This window comes from Pieris napi, chromosome 8 (assembly GCF_905475465.1).
Source record: "Pieris napi chromosome 8, ilPieNapi1.2, whole genome shotgun sequence".
NCBI classification, from domain to species: domain Eukaryota; kingdom Metazoa; phylum Arthropoda; class Insecta; order Lepidoptera; family Pieridae; genus Pieris; species Pieris napi.
Window position 1 is genome coordinate 3,842,541 of NC_062241.1, and position 20,955 is coordinate 3,863,495.

The window sequence follows — 20,955 nt, forward strand, 5'->3', positions numbered from 1 at the left end:
TTTCAATCTGTACTATGATTCACTTCTTAGCATCTGTTTTAAAAACACTTATACATACTTAACATTAATTAAAAATGTTTATATTAAATAAAACACCAAGTTAATATTTTTCTTATCTATTTATTACACTCTGTGTATAATTTATGATAAATACATTTATTTTTATGTACACACAGTAGCAAAATGTAAAAATATATGATTGCATCTCCATGGTGAATGCAGAGGGGCCTTTCAAAACATAATCATATAAATCCATATTTACATAGAAAAAGTATAAGAAGCCTTTGTTCAGACAGTATACAGCAAAGTTTATGTAATATTTATCTAATTATTGTGAGAGAAAAATGCACTATCAATCATACAATTAAATAAATGCAACAATTGACAGGTGAAAATAGGTTATAGAAAAGTGTTTAAACAATGGACATAATTTATTAAAATGAAAATTAATAACCATTATGCATTTCATGGATTATTCTTTAGAAAAATCACTAATAGGAACACCTTAAAATTAATAAATATAAAACAATTTATGAATATTATGCATGGATGATAAGAAATATCTGAGGATCAATTTAAATGAACTCATAAAATATAAAAGCACCAAAAATGTATGATGAATAAATAAAGTAAAATCTAAACTAATTTAACTTCAATTAACATCTCAAATAACTTTAAACATCTTTTATTTGTTATTGTGTAACATAACCATAACATTTTGAGGATGTTTCTTAAATTTCTCTTCATGTATTGCACAATGTAATGTTGTGAATGAAAAAAAACCATTTGTATGCTCAAATCACGCTCTCTCATAAGGTTAACATTAGGAAAAAAAGAAGAATTTGTTTATTAAAAAAAACCAAGCAATAAATAGCAATGGGGCGATGCATGTATGCGTTCTACAGTGCATACCATTGAGCACTTGTTACAACTTAGAATCGCTGTCATCGTGAATAAAATAGTGGTTGAACATACCGCTATCTATTGGTTTGAATAAGTTAAACACGATTCTACAATTACTAAACACAGCTAAATCATAACAAGCCCTCAGCGGTCATAGAAATATACGTTCGGAAACATTTGCCATCTTATAAGTAGATCGGATAAAATATTGCAATTAATTTCAAAAGATTACAACTAAACCTCTCGAATTATTGCGACTCGAGGGCGACAGCAAATGTTAGAGAAGTGGGATTTTGGGCAGATCTTCCAGATCTCAAATGTAAAAACACTAGTAATTTCTAACAATAAACAGGCAGTATATTTTTTGTATACAGAACTTTTGCATTCTTACCCAGCTAATCTACTGTAATTACAGTGAGTCTGGAAGCACAACAAGTTGTTAGTTCCTCTTGCTGGGGGGTATGAGGTGGGGAGGAAGGTCTTGGGGTAGGTCATGTCCGTCGGTCTTGACCTTTATAAGGTGCATTGCGAGCGCGAATTCTTCTTCGTCGAGGAATCCATCCTTGTCGATGTCGGACAATTTCCAGATCTTGCCCAGCACCGAATTTGGCAGCTTCGATTTCACCATCTCCGTTTTTGCGGCTGTTGGACAAGCGATACTCTAGCTAACTTTATCTCTAAGTTCCCTTAAATGGATCTTTAATTAGGTGTAAATTTAAAATTCCAAACTTAATTCTATAGTTCCTGAATAGTGTGTCTAGACGGCGTTTTTCACAGAGAGATATTATATATTGGGAAACATTATAAGATAAATAAATATAGTTCAGTAATACATATATAAGATAAAAAAGGTATAGTTACCTACTTTACCACAATAGTTAGTTTTACTTTCAATTCTAATTTTTGTCTATATTTTTGCAATTACAAAAAAATGCAGGCAAACGTCGTTATTTAATTCATGTAAAATTTTAACGCTAACATGTATATTCCAATAAAGTTATATATGAAATAGGATTTAAAAAATCCACAGCCGCCATTTTGAAATGTAATTTAATTTTCAGTATTTTTTTTTCCATTAAAAAAAACAGTATGTTTCTGATACAGAATTGTTCTTTTACTGAAGTGAGGATAAAAATAATACTATATATCATATAAAGTCATTATTTTTTCAGACCAGAAAAGTGCGTGCTTTCTGTTTATATTCAAAATATTGATTTATTATTTTAGATACATATTTTTTACTAATACCACCACTAAACACCGACGTTTTGGATTATTATAAAATAGGGAAAGAAAATTTATATTACACCTAATATACATAAATAAATTAGGATTGGAGGTAAAAGAAGTTTATAAAGCAATGGCAATAATGAAATGTATAAATGTAAGTATTCCCGCTAAAACCATAATAACAAATAGATAACAGGCTGATGAAAATTAATAACTCAGGTTAGAGCATGCAGGAAATGTTTAAGAACGTTGACAACGGTGTGTCGATACAGCAGCTGAAATATCGAGTGTATCTGAACAATTTCCTGCTGCGGCCCGAACATTAACACTTTCGCCTCTTCTAACAAACCCTGTGGTGACTTTGCTACACTGAACTCTAAGTACAATCTGCCCGTAAATATATACGCCATACTGACAAACATTACGTCGGCAAGAATTATAACGACTACAAAACTCAGAACTAGTATACAGGCAGCTTTAGTGAAATACATCAGAGAAGAAACAATCGACTGAAAACTAAAGGTGGGCGATTCAATATTCGCTTCCGAGACGCTCTCGTCATCATTATATTGACTATCTCGCCTGTCATCTACATTGGTATCGTAAATACTGTGGATCGAGACACCATCGTCGTTTGCTTGTAACAGCTGGGAAATATTTGAGCAGTTCTGTAAAGCCAAGGCCACAGTGTCCGTGAGTTTGATGTATGTTTGTGGGTCTTGTGTCGTGAGACAGAGACGTGTGAGGTTCGCGCAGGCAGTATTAGCGGCAAGAAGTGTAAGTGATAGAGGTGAATGGTTTGCCAAAGATAAATTTTGCGTAAGATTTGTGATTGAGAGGCGTGAATGGTGAGCGAGTGATAGGGTCGTACCGGCTCCGGTGACTTTTCCATCAATGGGGTTTAGTGATTGGAATAACTCGTCGTATCGCGGCTTCTCCTTGCTGCAGATCCATTCGGGATCACCATGGCCTGCATCTACGCCCTCGCCGCGGCCGTATCCAAACGGCGACACCTGGTCTTCAACACCTTCGAATGCACCACCTGCAAACACCAACACGGGAATCAGTATTGTAGAAAAAAAGGGAATTGATGCATTCATCATGATTGTGTAAAAAAATATAATTTTAAATCATCTTTATAATCTAATGCAAAAGGGAACCAAATCGATCGCTATCTGCGTTGTAATTATAATTATGCAACAAATTTACCGGAACGATTTCAAAAGAAATGAGTATGATGCAACGAGATGGTACACTTCACGAAACCGATCGCATTGTAGCATTTAATTACGACTGTACACTGTGAAGACAGATCAAATTCTTAGATTTATATATGTAGTTTTTTAATATCTAATAGAATATATACGATTCATTAACAACATACAATTATGGCAGACAATGTTGTAGGTGAAAGAGTATAAGTAGCAAGGATTAATTAGTCAAAGAAGACTTATAATATGCAGTATTGGCTAACTCTAGGGGAGACCTTTAGAAACGCAAGACAACAACCGGTGTAACTGACATAAAAAGACTTATTATGTTTGGTGAAGGTCTATGCCCTATGGCTTCTAAAAGAAGAATCTAGAGATAAGAATTTGTATTATAATTATTTAATTAAAATATTTGAAAAAAGGCTTTATTATTATTAAGTCGCCTGAATCTGATTTAAGTATTTTTGGTTGGGACTCGTGCATCTTTGGCACTATTTTCTGAACAAAGATAAAGACTAATAGTTCTACGTAGTTGAATTTGGTTTAAATATTAATATGACCCTAATTATGTTTCATTATCTTAATATAATAGGTAAGACACCAGCAATGCAACCAACAAACAAAATATGTACGTAATTAATACTTATACATTGAAGTAATGTGTAAACCAGTACGTCTAACAATAAAAAAAATCCTGGACATGGTGTAATGGTGGCAGCTTCTTACAAACATTGTGTAAAATAAAAAACTTGGCGATTAAAAAGAGTGGCGGAGAGTTTATTGCCAGTTCTTCTCGGCCGTTCTACGCCCTTGATTTGAGAACTGGCAGTAAATGTAAAATTAGAAGCATTTAGCAGACAAGGTATGTATACTGATCATCTACTTGCCTATATATGGGTTGTAGCGTCACAGTTTCAATAAAGGCAAAACCTTCTAGTTTTGAAGCGTAGAGGGCGCTGGTTGTTTCCTGTCTATACGCTTCCTTTTATTATTAAAATTCAGTAAACGGAACTAAATTAAACGAAACGGCACGTAATGCGAAGTATGAATATAACAATAACTATTTCAAATGCGTATTGATAAACGCAACACAATGTTATTGTATTTTGTATATAAATTTCAATGTTGGTATGTTCTGAATTATAATAAACAAAAATCTTATTTAAATATGTATTCGCGTCATAAAACACGACATGGTAGATCATAAAGTTGGTCTGAGAATACCATAGACAATATCGGAAGACATAAATACAAGCAAGACAGAAGGAAGAAGACTGAGAAGGCGGTAACTCGAAAGGCATCCTTAATTTTACTTATAAGTTACATTTAACAATAGTACTACGCATTAAGTATATCGAAAAAGCTTTATTATGATTACGTAATCTGGACTTTGTTTCCATATAACGAAGAAGAATTTAGTAAAATATATATTTTGTTGAAGCAAATGCCGAACCATATTAGTATTGATAGCACGCAACTCCAGACGGTGCGGTGGTACAGTTGGGTCGTTCGAATGCCGACACGTAAAACTAAACTTTATTGGAAGTTCATTCTTCGTTTAAAATGTCGATGAACTTTTTTAAAACATTATTAACTTACGTCTCCCAATAATAAAGGTTAATGTATAAATTTGTGTTCAAAACAATAAATGCATATTATAAAAATAAATCATTGGCGCTATAACCTTTTTAGGTCTGGGCCTCAGATTTCTGTATCTGTTTCATGACCATTTATCATTTATCTGACACACGCCGTGGTCTTTTTGGGTCTAAGGTTCCCTTCGCAGTTCGAGAAAATGTTAAATGAGCACATAGAAAGAAAGTCCATTGGTGCACAGCCGGGGATCGATCCTACGACCTCAGGGATGAGAGTCGCACGCTGTAGACACTCAATAATAGTCTAACACTAATTTCGAGTTAGTCAATTAGTTAATTTGATCTAGCATATAATCTGGGTCTTGCGAATCAACTAATAAATTCGCTTTAATGTTTGTCTCACACACTACATCTATCTCCATAATATTCAAATTTAAAATATACAGTATGATAATTCGTAGTGTGATTTGTCACAAGAATCGCATAACAAATGGTCCTCAAATGCGTTTTATTGTCCGCGCAAAGTAACTCGAAGGTGAGACGACCCGACAGTGTGATAAATGTGTCGCTTATCTCACAAGGTGACTGCAGTTAACTACTTCAAATAATCTGTAACTCTATACAGTCAAAAACAAGGATTTAAAACGTACTTTTTAATACGATACGAGACAGCTAATTCTTAATAATTTCATGACCTTATGGTAATAGAAAATTGTAGCAAAAAGAAATAATTATTCAGTGTTAATGACAAACAATTGATAGTATTTGGGTCAGTGGGCCCGGAAGACGCAAAAACGAAGGCTTCCGTCACGCGGCCGCCGCCCCTGTCAAAAACCAACAGTTTTATAGTTTACGCTTTTTGCGGAGCGACAGACCGAGACGGAATCATCTATGTTTAACTGTTTTTGAAGTTATACTTCTATTGGCGCGTTAGTGAAAAATGATGAGAGCAAATTTTTACGAGGCGCGCGCACACCGTCACAAAAAACCGACACCCTGAAGTTAGCTATAGTCAACATTTTAGTTTTGAAGTTATACTTCTTTTGGCGCGTTAAGGAAAAATGATGAAAATAAATATTTATGATGCGCGCGCACACCGTCACAAACAAAACCAACACCCTGAAGTTAGCTAGTCAACATTTTAGTTTTTTGAAGTTATACTTCTTTTGGCGCGTTAGGGAAAAATTATGAGAGTAAATTTTTTTCTATTGTTAGTGTAGTTTTTTGTACAAACGTAAAATAAGGCGAAACATAAAAAAATTATCTTGTTACGCCAAAGAAGTATAACTTCTAACGCGTGTACATAAGTACACACACGTTTTTTATTTATTAGTCTACACGAGCAAAGTATTTTTGGCTTAAAAAAGATCCTAACATTAGACCACTAGTCTTATGCACTACTCTTGACAGAGAAAAGTTGCATTATAAATATAAACATTTAAACTAAAAACTCTACATCATATAAATATTTAATTATATCATAATTAAGGCTTCACATGGGCGATAGTCATTTGTTTTTCTATACTAAAAACTTACTCAATTAAAAATACTCTCTTTCGTGATAGATCTGAATAATGGTTATACTATTCTAAATATATCTTAGAATAAAGACTGCCTAGCCTAGAATACGCGATATGTTACGGTGAATAACAAAACAATTAATACCTATTAGTTGAAAGTCACTACATTGAGTCAGCCTTGCACTTACGTACTCCTTATTTCATATAAAAACATATTAATCATTACGACTGGGCCAAATCCGAAAACCCATAAGTCTGCACGTTATTTCAGAATTATATCAATTAAAATATTAAACTATTGAATTAAGTATTGAGAATGCTTAATAGAAACATGGAACAGACACACTCTAAAACATTGATCCATTAAATCATCTATTTTAACTTTTTTTAAATTACTTCGCTTTAAATCGAATCCAAAAAAATCCATATAACATATATATACATACATATATCCATATAGATATATAACATGTACCAGGCAGTGTGGTTGCGGATAGAAAATATTGTTATTGAGTAATAATATTCCGTGTTATTTATTAAAAATATTTTTCATTTTATTACACACTACGAGCAGTTTACGTATTTATTCGTTCATCTATACATTTATATATAGTTAAAGCATTCGTCTGGAACCGTGAAATCAATGGTTACTATATTTAGCGGAAGTTCTCGCACTGCAGTACACAATGGGTTTGGCAAAGTATTCAGTACTAGAATATAGACTCCAAATACACCTGAAGCAAAAGTAAAAAATTCCAATTGTTATCTCAACATTGTTAGCCACACAATTTTGTAGGATAAGGGAACAAACGAGCCTACGGGAAGCCCAAAAACGGCCACCATTGCAGCCAATGGCCTTTGAAGGAGGAGTATACTCTTTCTTTAAACAATTGGACGTCGTATCTCCCAGAGAATATCCCCGAAACGATTCTACAATTCCTAGAGAACTCGCTCGCAAAAGAAAATGTCTTCTGAAGCGGACTGTGGAAGACTTCCAGCCATCAAGGTGTTGATGATGCTGCTTACTCTGTGTAATTGTTGAAACCGAAACCGGCTTATCAACGTCGAGAACCAACGAGGATAAGCCACGTGACCTGACCTTGCCTTTAAAAAATACCAAGACGAATCTTGTAACTAAACAAATTTAATTACTAATTTCTCTTCACAAGCACGTGATCTTATAGCAAAAGATATGCTCTACATACGAAAAACGGTACACAGACTACAAAACCGCACATCAGCTATTTTACTAACAGATGACAAACTGTTGCGCAAATATCTTTGGCCATATATGTAAAACATGATTCATCAATTATAGGTAATAATTTAATATCGACATGACTGTACTTCGAGTTTTAACACATACCTCAAAGGAAAAAACCGTAAAACGCATTTTTGGTAGGTTTACCTCGACTTATCACAGTGTAATAGTAATAAAACACAATTCATCCTATTCATACAATATACGTCAGTATTGCACTGTTTTAACTAAGTACTTCTGTCTCTTTTCATCACAGCGTTAACAGGTCTGATTAAAAGAAACGAAAGAGTTCTTTAGTCAAAACAGTACAGTTATTAGGCCATAGCATCAGGACCTATGCAATAATTGAGCATATTATGCTCGACTTCAGCGAAGTTGAAAAATATTATTCTCCGTAACATAAATTATTGTTTCCAAGGAAGACAAAGAATATAGCAACATAGAAATGGCTAAGTGTAGATTTTCACGAATAGAAAAGTATAGTTTGAGTATGGAAACAGTAGTAACAAATCAAAGGAACAACTCAATTTCTTAGTAGTGTTTTTACTTTTATTGTGGAAACCATCCATCGTAATAAACAACCTTTATATTTTATATATATTGGTTAGTATTACTGCGTAATTTTTTAATGTATATCAAATACATTTTCTCAGAATACATCATTTATTGATGAACATGATCGATTGCAGTTAATATCTCTCGAGTATTTGGGTCATATTTATCAATGGCCAGTTATAGATTAATTCGTTATTAAAGGATATATTTTATAAGTAAGATTTGTAATACAGCTCAAAAATATATTAATGTTTCACAATCTTTAAAGTTAGACTATAATATATTTTTATTTGGACTACAAAATAAGGACGAACACATGATAAAGACGTACATTTAAAAAACCACAACAACAATAAAAAAAGCAAGAAATTTAAACTGCATTGCAAAAACATGCGTATATTGAAAAAACTTGCTTGCTTTGCAAGTATTTATTAATTAATAAATGCGGAAAACATGTTTGGTAGTAATACAATCCTTTATATATATAGAAAATCGTAATTACTACCTTGGTAGACAAGATTGATATTTAAAGAGCAAGACTTAATATAAATATTAATTATTTATGACCGTGATCTTTGTCAACAGATTCTTATGGAGCAAAAATTTACTGAGCTAAGTGTAAATATTATACCAACTAAAATAACTACATGATATCAGCTAATGATTAAGAATTTCTATAGAACAGAATATAATGCGAATGAGTTAGAAATATTGTATCATTTGACTACTGTTAAACAACATTTATAAATATTATACAAATAAAATTTATTACTTATTGTGTCGTCGAAACTGTATAATTATATATTATATGGTATAAAGTAATATAAACGCGCTAATAGAAAAGTTAGTCACGCACATAGTACCTACGTTATGTAGAATAAAAGTGCGTTTAGAAAAAGTAAATCGAAACATGAATTTGCCGCACAATATTTTGGCTGGTTGATTTTTGTAGTCTACTTGACGTTGTGTGTTAAAAAATCGATATATTTTATAAAGGGAAGAAATAGTCAACAGAATTTGATGAGTAATATCCTCAAGTAAGTGTTCGAGTAGTTACGAAGGAATGTTTATCTTATGCAACTGAGAGCCACTTGAGACTGGGCGCTGGTTCGCGGAAAATTCGCGTTTATCGTCAACTTATAGAACCTGTATTGATTTTTCAAGTTCCTGTTTCGAATTTTCTATAAATCTCGATCGTAATACATAGTCGTGAGAAAAACAACTTCGAAAAGCAAGTATTATAAAAGTGAAGTTTATTTAGTTGCACGCGCGAAACTCGGAAGCTAACTATTCTAATTAAGAAATTCTTTTTATGTTAGACAGTCCATTTATCAAGGCTATATGATATCACTATCACCAAATAAACGCAGGTAAACAAGGTGAGAACAAGTGAGATTGTAGCATCTACCCTAGAGTAATAATTTGCGTCTGTACGATATGGTTTCGTTAGGACATTCACCTTATTGTATTAAATACTTTTCATAGTAAAAAGTACTCCAGTCATAACAGGCGAATGGAGAGTAAATTAAACCGGTTGAATGCAAGTGAGTTATGTAAGAGGCGTCGGGCGTCCGGTGTAAGGAACTTAGATTAGCACATGAGATGTGTTTTAATATCTCATAAGAACAGGGAATAAAACTAGAAGGTAGTATATGGATTACGCGGTTGACACATAACACACACACACACAACTCCCGCTGTCAAAAATTAAACTTTTTTTTTTATAGAACAGGGGGCAAACGGGCAGGAGGCATCTGATGTTTAGTGATACCGCCGCCCATGGACACGATCAATGCCAGAGGGCTCGCAAGTTTGCCAGCCTTTTAATAATTGGTTCGCACTTTTCTTGAAGGATCCAAAGTCGAATTGGTTCGGAAATACTTCAGTGGGCAGCTGGTTCCACATAGTGGTGGTACGTTCACTAACCAGACTGATCATGTGAAAGAGACATCGTCCTCAAAACTATACTGTTATAAGAGAGGCTAGACAGAAACTGGTGTAAACAGATAGTCCGCCCCGAATTTCTTGCTGACCAAAACGCTCAGATATATTCTTTTAGAAAGTTCAATATGGTGAAATCGTTATTATATTCACCAATTAAAACAAACACAAGCAAGAAACCATACAAAGATGCTCGGAAAACTCGGAGGTCACAACCAGCCTAGAAGAAAAACAAAAAAGGGTGAACTTAAACAATACATTTGGTCTTTCATATGGCTTTAACTAAATACAATTTCAGAATCTTTATTGATGAGGTAATAATATGACGTCACGCGTTTATTGTTCGTGACCGAATTATTTTTGTCTAGTCTAGACTTACAGCCGGAGTCTTTTAGTGGGATTCGAAAATGCTATACACTACTAATTTGTATTAACGATATAATTAAAATATGTTTAATTAACCTTAGTTGGTAACACGCATTCGTATAAAACATGGGTTCTAGATTTGATTGATTTGAGCTCACGCCAACAAAGCTAATAAAATGCTAGGTTTTGAATTAAGGTCCTCTGCGACCTTTACAAACGTTCAAAGTACATTAACTCTTTACAAAACACATGAACGTAATATTTTAGAATATGCTACTTTACTGGTCACATTTTAAAATGCACAAAAATACCATTGAAACAGTTCAAAAACGTTTCGGTCGAGCCGTTTCGGAGGAGTATTGGATCGAACATTGTGACACGAGAATTTTATATAATATAGAGATATTATTGAAGTAAAAATGTGTCTAATGCCATTGGTGCGTTACGGTGTGTCAGTCACCGTATAGTAAAACAGTTGATATAACATTACCTATCTCAAATGGGAATGTAAAACGCACAACAATAGGCCGTTGACCGTATGAACAAGAATTGTATAATGTTATCTAAGATACCTACATAGATTGTAGAGCCAATTTGACAAATAATTGTATCATGTACTAGGAGCGGAGACAAGACAATTGTGGAGTGACCGTAAGGTCGAGGCTGCAGGATAGAGGTGTGATGAGGAAGCGCATCCGCCACCCACTGCATCACTGCAGCCGTGTCCTTGTATAACGACAAGGACTTGAGACTACAATTTTCTTCTATTTGCACAAATCATCATAATATCTTCACAGTAAAAATTATTGTAGACTCTTGAATAGCCTGACTCCGGTCAGTGATTCCATGAAATCAGCTTAGTATCACTTTAGTTTTATCTTTGTCATTGAAAAGTGTAAATTTGTTCGGTCTGCCGCGATAGCACTAACATTTTGACAAACATTTGGTTTTGACTTTTGATAACGGACTTACAGGCTTTAGTATTAGCCAATAGTTTAACAAAATCTATGCAAGTATTTATTTAATAATAATCTACAATGTTGCCTATTGAACCAAAGATTTATATTTTTAATAATTGGTTTAAACCTAATTCTTGCACTATTAAACATTAAGACATGTAATCAAAGATAATTAAATAAAAAAATATATCCTAACATTTAAACTGTTACTAGAATTAAATACAACACGCACCAACGCCTGTTTAAGCATTCATGATGTGAAACCGGAAGTGTAATTAACATTAACAAAACAAGAGCAACAAAAAATTCAGCGAAAGTATTTTATTACAAAGTGATTGCATTAGAAAAGGGTGGTTGCGATGCAGGACATGTGGCGAGTGAAAATATTCGCGAAAGTAAACTTGTTTATAGGTAAGGTTGCCACTTGTACGCCAAGAACATAACATAAGCTCACTACGCCTTTTGACAGAGCATTAAAAGAAATTAATTATGATATTAGAGTCGTATGAAAATTACCTCTAATAAACGTCATTAATTTAAAACATAAATGTTTAAATATAGAATTCCTAGCCAGCTAGGAATGACGCCTGACAGGTGACAGAAATAAATTATGTCTAATCAGTACAGCTATACGATTCACTAATTAATGTCAAAGAAGCGTAGGAATGAAAATTTTTAGTAGACTTCAAAAAATCGCAATGCTGCACATATTTAAGGTTATAATTTAATCAAAGGTCGACTGACCAGGACTAATATGTACTCTTGTAAGATTATAAAGCTATAGCTGAGTTGTGGATACTTCGTACTTATATTTTGGGCGATAATACTAGTACAGAGAGTGACGTGTACTCAAATACCGGACACGAGCCAGTAACAGGAAACAAACGCGTAAAGCAATTGAGCGGATCAAGCACGTTCATTATGAAACCAGTTACATAAGAATTGCGCTACTTGCTACTGTAACTAGACCGCCGAAGATATAGTTCATTTATAAGAAAGCTGTATCACAAAGATTTAATTTGAGGATTGCTTGCGTGCATCACGTAAAAACAAAATCAAACGAAAATGTCAAATAGAATCGGTTTTAAACAAGTTGGATGTTTTAAGTAGATCGCCATTAATATTTCAGTCTTCAACTGCACCTTAACGATACAGTAGCAGGCCAATGAATTGGTAGGGAAATGCCTACATATTTTAAATGTATAGTCAAAAATTACTAAAAGTTAATAGCAACGAAATTATTGGGCAGGCGTATAACTGATTATTTTCCTGTGACATCGATGTTCGGTTCGATTCCGAACACGTCTGAAGATATGATGTACCTCTAGGCAACATTCACAACCGTTAGGCATTCTTCTGTGTAATCAACGTCAATAATAATGCATACTTGCATGAGGAAAATAATAATTCTTCTCAATAACGTACATAAAAAGAAATATACTATTATATTTGGACCATATAAAATATTCTCAAAATTTTAATTAATTAAGTTTAAAAATCACTGGACGTGTCATTCCTAACTGTAATATAATCCTAATTTAAAGAATATGTCATTATTAGTAATTTGATGTTTATAAAGAGGATTATGTTTATGAGTAAGCTACACAGATTTTAAGTTATAATTTTTTTTGACGTTCATAAGTGTAGGTACATTTTGTTACCTATATGAATAAATGATTTTTGAATTTTGAAAGTAAAGGCGTTATGTAACTTTCTGTTATTTTATAGAATATAAATTTTATTTTATTTATTTCAACACATAAAATCATATTTGATTAAAGTCTATATGTCAACGTATATATTTGACATGAGACGATATCTTCTATATTTAAAAGGTTTATATTTTAAGTTTATGTAATTAGAACATAGCCAATGATTAAACCACGATGAGTGGAGCATACAAAATATGGGGCGTGGAAAGCGCACAATGATTCATTGCCGACGTGATGCGCACTAAACATTAATATGGATCTCGAAAATTGTTTCGAAAGTGCGAACTACAGCATTACTTTTCTACACGGCACATATTTGGAATGCACTAATATCTGATATGGTTTCTATTGTGTACAACCTTGAAAATCTATTGCGTTTGTTTATTACGGTTTTAAACTGTTCCTATCGGGTTATACAAATAGTAACCTGGAAATAACCTACAAATAAAAATAAAAAAATCAGTGGCGCTACAACCTCTTTATGTCTTGGCCTCATATTTCTGAATCTGTTTCATGATCACTTTTAAATCTAATAGGCAAGTAGGTGATCAGCCTCCAGTGCCTGACACACGCCGTCGACTTTTTAGGTCTAAGACATGTTGGTTTCCTATCGATATTTTCCTTCACCGTTCGAGCAAATGTTAAATGCGCACATAGAAAGAAATCCATTGGTCCACAGCCGGGGATCGCACCTACGTCCTCAGGTATGAGAGTCGCACGCTGAAGCCACTAGGCCAAACTGGTCGTCCTACCCTAATATTGTTGCTAATATTTGAATGTCAATTCGTTATAATATTCAAGGCACGCGCGACACACATAACACTTCCGATACGCAGCTTATCGGATTTTTACTTCACGGATGAAATAAATCATTCACTAACTTTATTGTTATTTAATAAATATATGGTATATAATTACTGTAACCAATTACATTTACAATAAATACGACGTGAAACCTATAGCTAATTTAACATGTATACATTAAAAGCGGTAATTGAATGTGGCATTTTTATGTTGCCATAACGACCAATTCCAAATAACTCAACCAATTTCAAGTACAAAAATAACAGGAAACATTAGCAATGAATGGAGTCACAAATAGAGCAGTGTTACAGTAGTTCACTACCGAGCTCACAATCCCTGTGACCGCGATCTGAGCACAAAGACACATGACAATTGAGTGCACTGAGATGACATCGAGACCTCTTACTGTTCATTGATACTATTACAAGACTGAAGAGGCAGGAGTTTTGTTTTGTCCGTAAATAGATACGTCAACAATAGAAAATTTCAAGACAATTCGAAATAACCTCAACGAAAATATTTGGTATTTTAATAGAAGGCTTTCGTTAAATTCTAGAAGACGACTGACGCCTGCTCATGATTGACGCCTGCCCGTGATTGACGCCTGCCCGTGATTGACGCACTGACAATTTTTCTCAATACTTGAATTAAAATATCGTATTTACGCATTTCGTAATAATTTTTACAACATAGGGGACGGTGACCTATGTATGTATCTTCTAATATATAAAATTCTAGTGTCACAATGTTAGTTTCCATACTCCTCCGAAACGGCTCGACCGATTCTTATGAATTTTTTATGCATATTCAGTAAGTCTGAGAATCGGCTACTATCTTTCAAACCCCTAAATGTTAAAGTTGGTCCACCCCTACATTTTTATTTTTTATGATACAGCATACAAAAATACTTATAACCCTTCATTTTCACCCCTCTATGATCAACCCCAATTTTTTTATTTTTTTATTAACATCTCTGAGTGTTCATTCAAGAAAACTGTCAAACAGTCTCTGGGGTAGCATAGCAAAATGTTCCATGTTATGTACTTAAATGATAGTAAAATCACATTAAGGAGAAACGAAGTTCGCGGGGGCACCTAGTTAATTATAAAGTTTTAACTGCCGCTTTAAACTAATAATTTTAATGAGTCTGAAGTGAGATAAAGATACTTCAATGCGGACTTTTACTAGCGTATATTACATAGGGGTGCCAATGTCAATGGCCGAGGCAAAAACGTCTCAGAAGCATACGTGTGACCACAAAAGACATGTTATTGGTAAAGCAGGGTGCATACAATGCGTTTATTAGAGTAAGTGAGCTGTGGGTGTCTCAATGGGCTGCTGTGATGTCACAACGGACGTGCGAACAATGACCGTGCGACAATTAACTCTCACTATAGCGTCAACTGCATCAATGCATCTCTTGCGTGTTTACGCCTCGTCCCACATAATATTCTAGCAATTTTAAACGATTATGTAAATAGAGTCGCGTTATTCTTGTACTGAAACCACTTTTAATGTCTTAAGAGGATACTACTAAAAGTCCGTTCCTGAACATTACATTTCGTCAATTAACGTGAAGAGAACTTAAGCAAAGGAAAAAAGCCATTATGGGCTTAGGGAGCGTTCAAGTATTACGTAACGAATTTTGGGGGGGGGTCCTTTTGTAAAACGTTACGATGCGGGGCGGGGATTGAATTACGCGTTATTATTAATATTATTTTCGACATTCCCCCACATAATGGTATTTTTTAGGTATAAAGATTCACTGGGTGGTCACGAAACGTTTTACTATTGGGTACAGAAAAAGTTACGGCGCGTTACATGGGGGGGGGGGGGGGTGTCAATAATCTCCAAAAATTGCGTGACGTAATACTTGAACGCTCCCTTATCAAAAATGTGATAGTAAAAACCTTATTCTGCATAGATTGATACACGCGGTCACGGGTGGTCGGCCGTCGAACCGGTCATTTTGCAACGACGAGCCAGCCATTTGCGACACTTCCCATGTCGATACAATCTACCATCCACACGCTATTCACTGTGCTCTCTTGAATTTCGTAAAACATAGTGTTTTAATGAATTATAACAGTGAACTACTTAACAAGTAGTAATCACCATATAAATCAAAACGAAGAAACCACAACCAAAACACATCTTTCATATCACAAAGACAATAGTTAGACAGCTGGATAAAGCTGTGGGCGTCGACATCAACATAAATCAGCTGCAATAGCGCCTGCGCAGACAGCTATCGGCTTGATCACACGAAGGAGAAAGTGCACTCGTTCTCATTGAATATACCTATTACTCAAGCTGTGTAATTGGTTCTACATACCTTTGCAACAAAGGTAATTTTCATCGCTAAACTTGTTCCGTTACGAACTATCATTAAATTACTATTACTTACAATCCAAATAGGATTTTAAGTAATAGTGCGACATTATAATGTAACTAATTAATGATTCGTTGATTGCTCACGTCGTGTATAATAGCTCATTACCGCAGATAACTTAAGTGTTATCTCGGAGTGCCTTATCATTTGGAAACTTATCTGTAACAGCGTGACAGTTACGAAGCAGATATAATAACGATAAGGGAAATTTTGATAAAATTTCGAACTAAACCTTTTAAAACCTAGATTCCCATCTGTATTATCTACTAACCTAAATAATAAATAGTATTCGACTTGAAGGATTTTGAACGTTAATTATTGTTATAAGTTAAATATTCGTATATATAATAGACAAAAAAGAGGTTCAAAGAAAGTTTTAGTAAATAATTACAAAGCGCTACCTTAAGCAAAAAGGTGAAAAGTCAATTAGTCACGGCATAGGTAGATCATTGACAACACAAACCTTGACACGATCAGTCATCGATGACAAAAGAATATTATTTATGTTAAAACAAACTTAACTACAAAATACTCGAATGTAAAAATGTCATCAATGAATGAGTAGTATCAAGGGAAAGCCAGCCCTGAACAATGATCTTACCTGCCAAGAAGCCGCGTCTGTCATGCAATCGCGCCACAGTCGCAGCCACTGGGCCATCGGGCTCGCCTTGAGGAAAGTTTATGTTATTGCATACATGCTAACACCAATTCATAGGGACATAGGTAGGTTAGGTTGATTATTAGGTACCACATCAATCGTTCACTTAGGTGCATGCAACTATTATAATAAAATTTATATTCTATGAGTCATCTACAAAAAAAAAACGTGTGTATACTTATGTACATGCGTTAGAAGTTATACTTCTTGGACGTAACTAGATAAAATCTTTTACTTTCGCCTTATTCTACGTTAGGGAGCGTTCAAGTATTACGTCACGCAATTTTTGAATCCCCCCCCCATGTAACGCGCCGTAACGTTTTTCTACAGTACGGTACCCAAGTATAGTAAAACGTTTCGTAACCACCTAGTGACTTTTTATACCTAAAAGTTACCATTATGTGGTGTAATGTACTGGAAGTCGAAAATAATATTAACAATAACCCGTAATTCAATCCCCGCCCCGCATCGTAACGTTTTACAAAAGGAACGTTTTACCTCCCAACGTTGAACGCTCCCTTAATAGAATAAACAACAATAGAAAAAAATACTCTCATCATTCTTGCCTAACGCGCCAAAAAAAGTACAACTTCAAACATTTCAGGATTTAGCATACAAGTTGAAATGAACAACTCGTGTTCTAGTTAACAAATTACATATATAAATGAGTTGTTATAGTAATCAACCACTGCTTAGTTAAGATATTCAAACGATGGCACATTTGATTATCTAAAACCAGGTTTATTCTACAAATCGCTCCAACTGATTAGGTATATATTTCAAATCAATTGATTGGTACTCAATATTTATCAATAGAATATTAGTACTGACATATAGTTCAAGTACACTACACAAGGCCAACGCAGGTGCGCCCGTATCCTATGTATTAATAAGTATTGATGTTATTTTATCAAACAACCAACTCTGTCACTTTGATAACGAAGTTTAACAACTGAAATTTAATAACCACGCCCGTTGTTAAAAAAAATAACGTAAAAGTACTTGATTGTAATTAATAGCGACCTCGAAATTACATGTTCATGTTTAACATGATGAAGTATACTATAGTTTATAGGAGTTTGTTGTAGCATGACGTCAGTGCGTGAATCACGGCTGGATACAGGAATTATTATTTTTATTAATTAAATAAAAACCTTTAGCTTTTTCCGAGGACATACGCCGATATATTTATTGAGTCTATTAAATGTTTTTCACTGGTAATTTTAAAATAATTATTATTGTTTTCAACAAATCCATAAGTGTATATATATTTTTAATTTGGTTGTTTTCAGAAACTGGTTTGAATTGAAAAATATTTGATCGGCTAGTCAATGACTACATACCATCTTTGAACATGATAATATTAAACAACAGCATGTGTCAGTTAATTAGTTTGGCTTAATTTACATTACACAATGGAATTTAACATTGGCGAATGTTCAGTGTGAATATTAGTTAGTTAAGTATAACAAAGATATATTTATAATTTTATTACTTAAAAAATATAAGACTAAAATCAAATATTTGTTACTATTTGACTAATTTTTTTTACCAGATATGTACATATAAATTTTAGATGTAAAAACAAATGGGAACAAAGTTAGCATGTGGCATCAACAACAAAAAAGGTCAACTTTTACATGAACTACTGTGGCATGAATTAACGGCAGCAATGTGCCCATTTTTCTAAAAGTACTGAGGTCAATGATTCTTTTGAACTACTTACAGTTAGCTTAGCAATTAAACATATTTTTTAGCAGTTATTTAACACTTTTAAAGATTGCTGTAGGCACTAGGGCAGTATTTCAGCAATCAAACATACTATGCTGAATAGTATTTCTTTTTAATAACATAAGTAATAACTATATATTTCATGACATTCCAAAAAATTATATGATTAAATTGCAATTGTTTATTGAGATAAATATAAGCTACATCGCTTTTACTTTCACTATGTGATGAAGCATCATTATGAAACAATTTGTGTCAGAAACCTCTTTTTATCTATTGTTAAAATATACTAACATGATGAGAAAATTCTTTATAACATTAATACCATGCAATAATGTAATGTCATACTTCATATCTAGTCAAATTTTAAAACTCATTAGTCAATTTAAAATAAGTTTTCCTGAACATAGCTGTCCCACAGTTATAACTGATAACAACATATAGGTACATGTGATAATTCTTATGATTTCATATTTTTAACACTGCCTGGCTTACATAGCCTTGTTGGGAACATGTTAAATAGTACTTATATACTGGTTGTGTTAATTTAGTCATAAATTTTCTGTTTCCATTTAAAACCTATTTGTGTTAAGAATAAATTACATAATCCAGATAACATTATTAAGGAAATATTTAATACGTTCATATAATATACTTTTCATTAAAGCTAATAAGGCACTTGTGATAAAGATATTAAGTCACTTGACAGATGCGCTGGGTCAAAGAAACTGTTAGTATATAGTTTTACAATCAAAATTAATTACATACCTTTAATGAGTGGCTCGTTCACAATATTGACATCCTCCTGTGGGATCATGTCCATGAGTCGGGCGATATCAGTAGCTAACATGTGATCCACTACTTCCAAAAGTTTAGGCTTTAATGGATGGAATTTGGTAAAGTCATGATTTGCTAATAATTCCTGCATCTTTTTAATATCAGGAAAATCTCCTGGTGAAATTTGTTGTTCTTTTTGAATACGGTCATATACTTGCGCCAGATTCTTTATTAAATCCTTTTTTTTGCCATCTTTACCAAACATTGATGGCATTTCTTTCCTAAGTTCACTTACTATATATGCATGGACTTTAGCTAGACGTGCTCGTTTTATTAAATCATTTAACTTTCGTAATGCAGCATTTCTTGGAAGGGACTGCATATCTCTAAAAAGATCCTGCTCTTCGTCTTCAAAAAGCCGTCTATTTACATCGTAGCGTAAAGGTTGGTCCCAGAATGAGCCAATGTACACTCTAGCCACCTCAGGAGTTTGAAGTACTTTACCTAATGACCACATCAGTGCACCATATACACGCATTAACTGTTGATGGTCAATCATATCTGCTTTATTAAGAACAATACGAATCTTATCATCGTGACCTCTTAATGCCTCTATACTTCTCCTAAATTCATCTGATATGTCTAGTTTGTGGGCGTCAAACAACAATATAATACGATCGACGCGCTCTGCGAACCATTCCAACACTCCGGTAAAGTCATATCCTCGGTCAACACGTTGCTTCTCCCCGGAGAGGATTCCAGGTGTATCTAATATAGAAATACCACGAAGCACCGGTGACGCGACAGTAGAGCATTGAAATCTGTTTAAAAAAGCATTGCCAAATTTGCTAAGTGGTCGGAACTGCTTTTTAGGGTCAACTACAAGTGCGTTTCCCGGAATAACTCCTTCTTTTTCATCAAACATAACAGCTATGAATCTATCTGTGGTGGGTTCCGGCCCGATACGAATGCCGGGGAAATCTCGCTCTAGGAGATATTTGATGAATGTGGTTTTTCCCGTCGAGTACTGCCCGACCAGCAGTATCATAGGCTTTGCATCAAAATCCGGCTCCTCAAGCTGAGGCGAATGAAAGTCGTGGAACTGATAGTGTAACTCGAGCGGTAAAAGTTTAGTTCTGTATATCCTTTTGAGACCTTCTACTACATTTTCAATACTTTCTGTCTTTTCACCTTCTTTTTTTAACCAGCTAAACATTTTGAGTTACAATATCAAAGCTTTTTTTATTACTTTTCACTCACTACACCAATAGGAATAAAAATAAAACTACGCCGAGACCACTATGATCATTCTTTTCCACAAAAATGAACGATGAAATGAA

General features: G+C 34.0%; 1 protein-coding gene across 2 annotated transcripts; it reads right to left on the reverse strand.

Moving 5' to 3' along the window:
- Positions 1-100: 100 nt before the first annotated feature.
- LOC125051947 (EH domain-containing protein 1) lies at positions 101-20,955 on the reverse strand. Of its 2 annotated transcripts, XM_047652577.1 has the most exons (4): positions 19,607-20,955; positions 17,051-17,116; positions 3,005-3,175; positions 101-1,545 (listed from the first exon to the last, which is right to left on the reverse strand). In XM_047652577.1, the coding sequence occupies exons 1-4, from the start codon at positions 20,829-20,831 to the stop codon at positions 1,343-1,345; spliced, it is 1,665 nt and encodes a 554-aa protein (XP_047508533.1). In that variant the 5' UTR covers positions 20,832-20,955; the 3' UTR covers positions 101-1,342. The 2 variants fall into 2 exon arrangements, with proteins under 2 accessions (XP_047508533.1, XP_047508534.1); XM_047652578.1 differs by lacking the exon at positions 17,051-17,116 and having other exon boundaries at positions 19,607-20,952.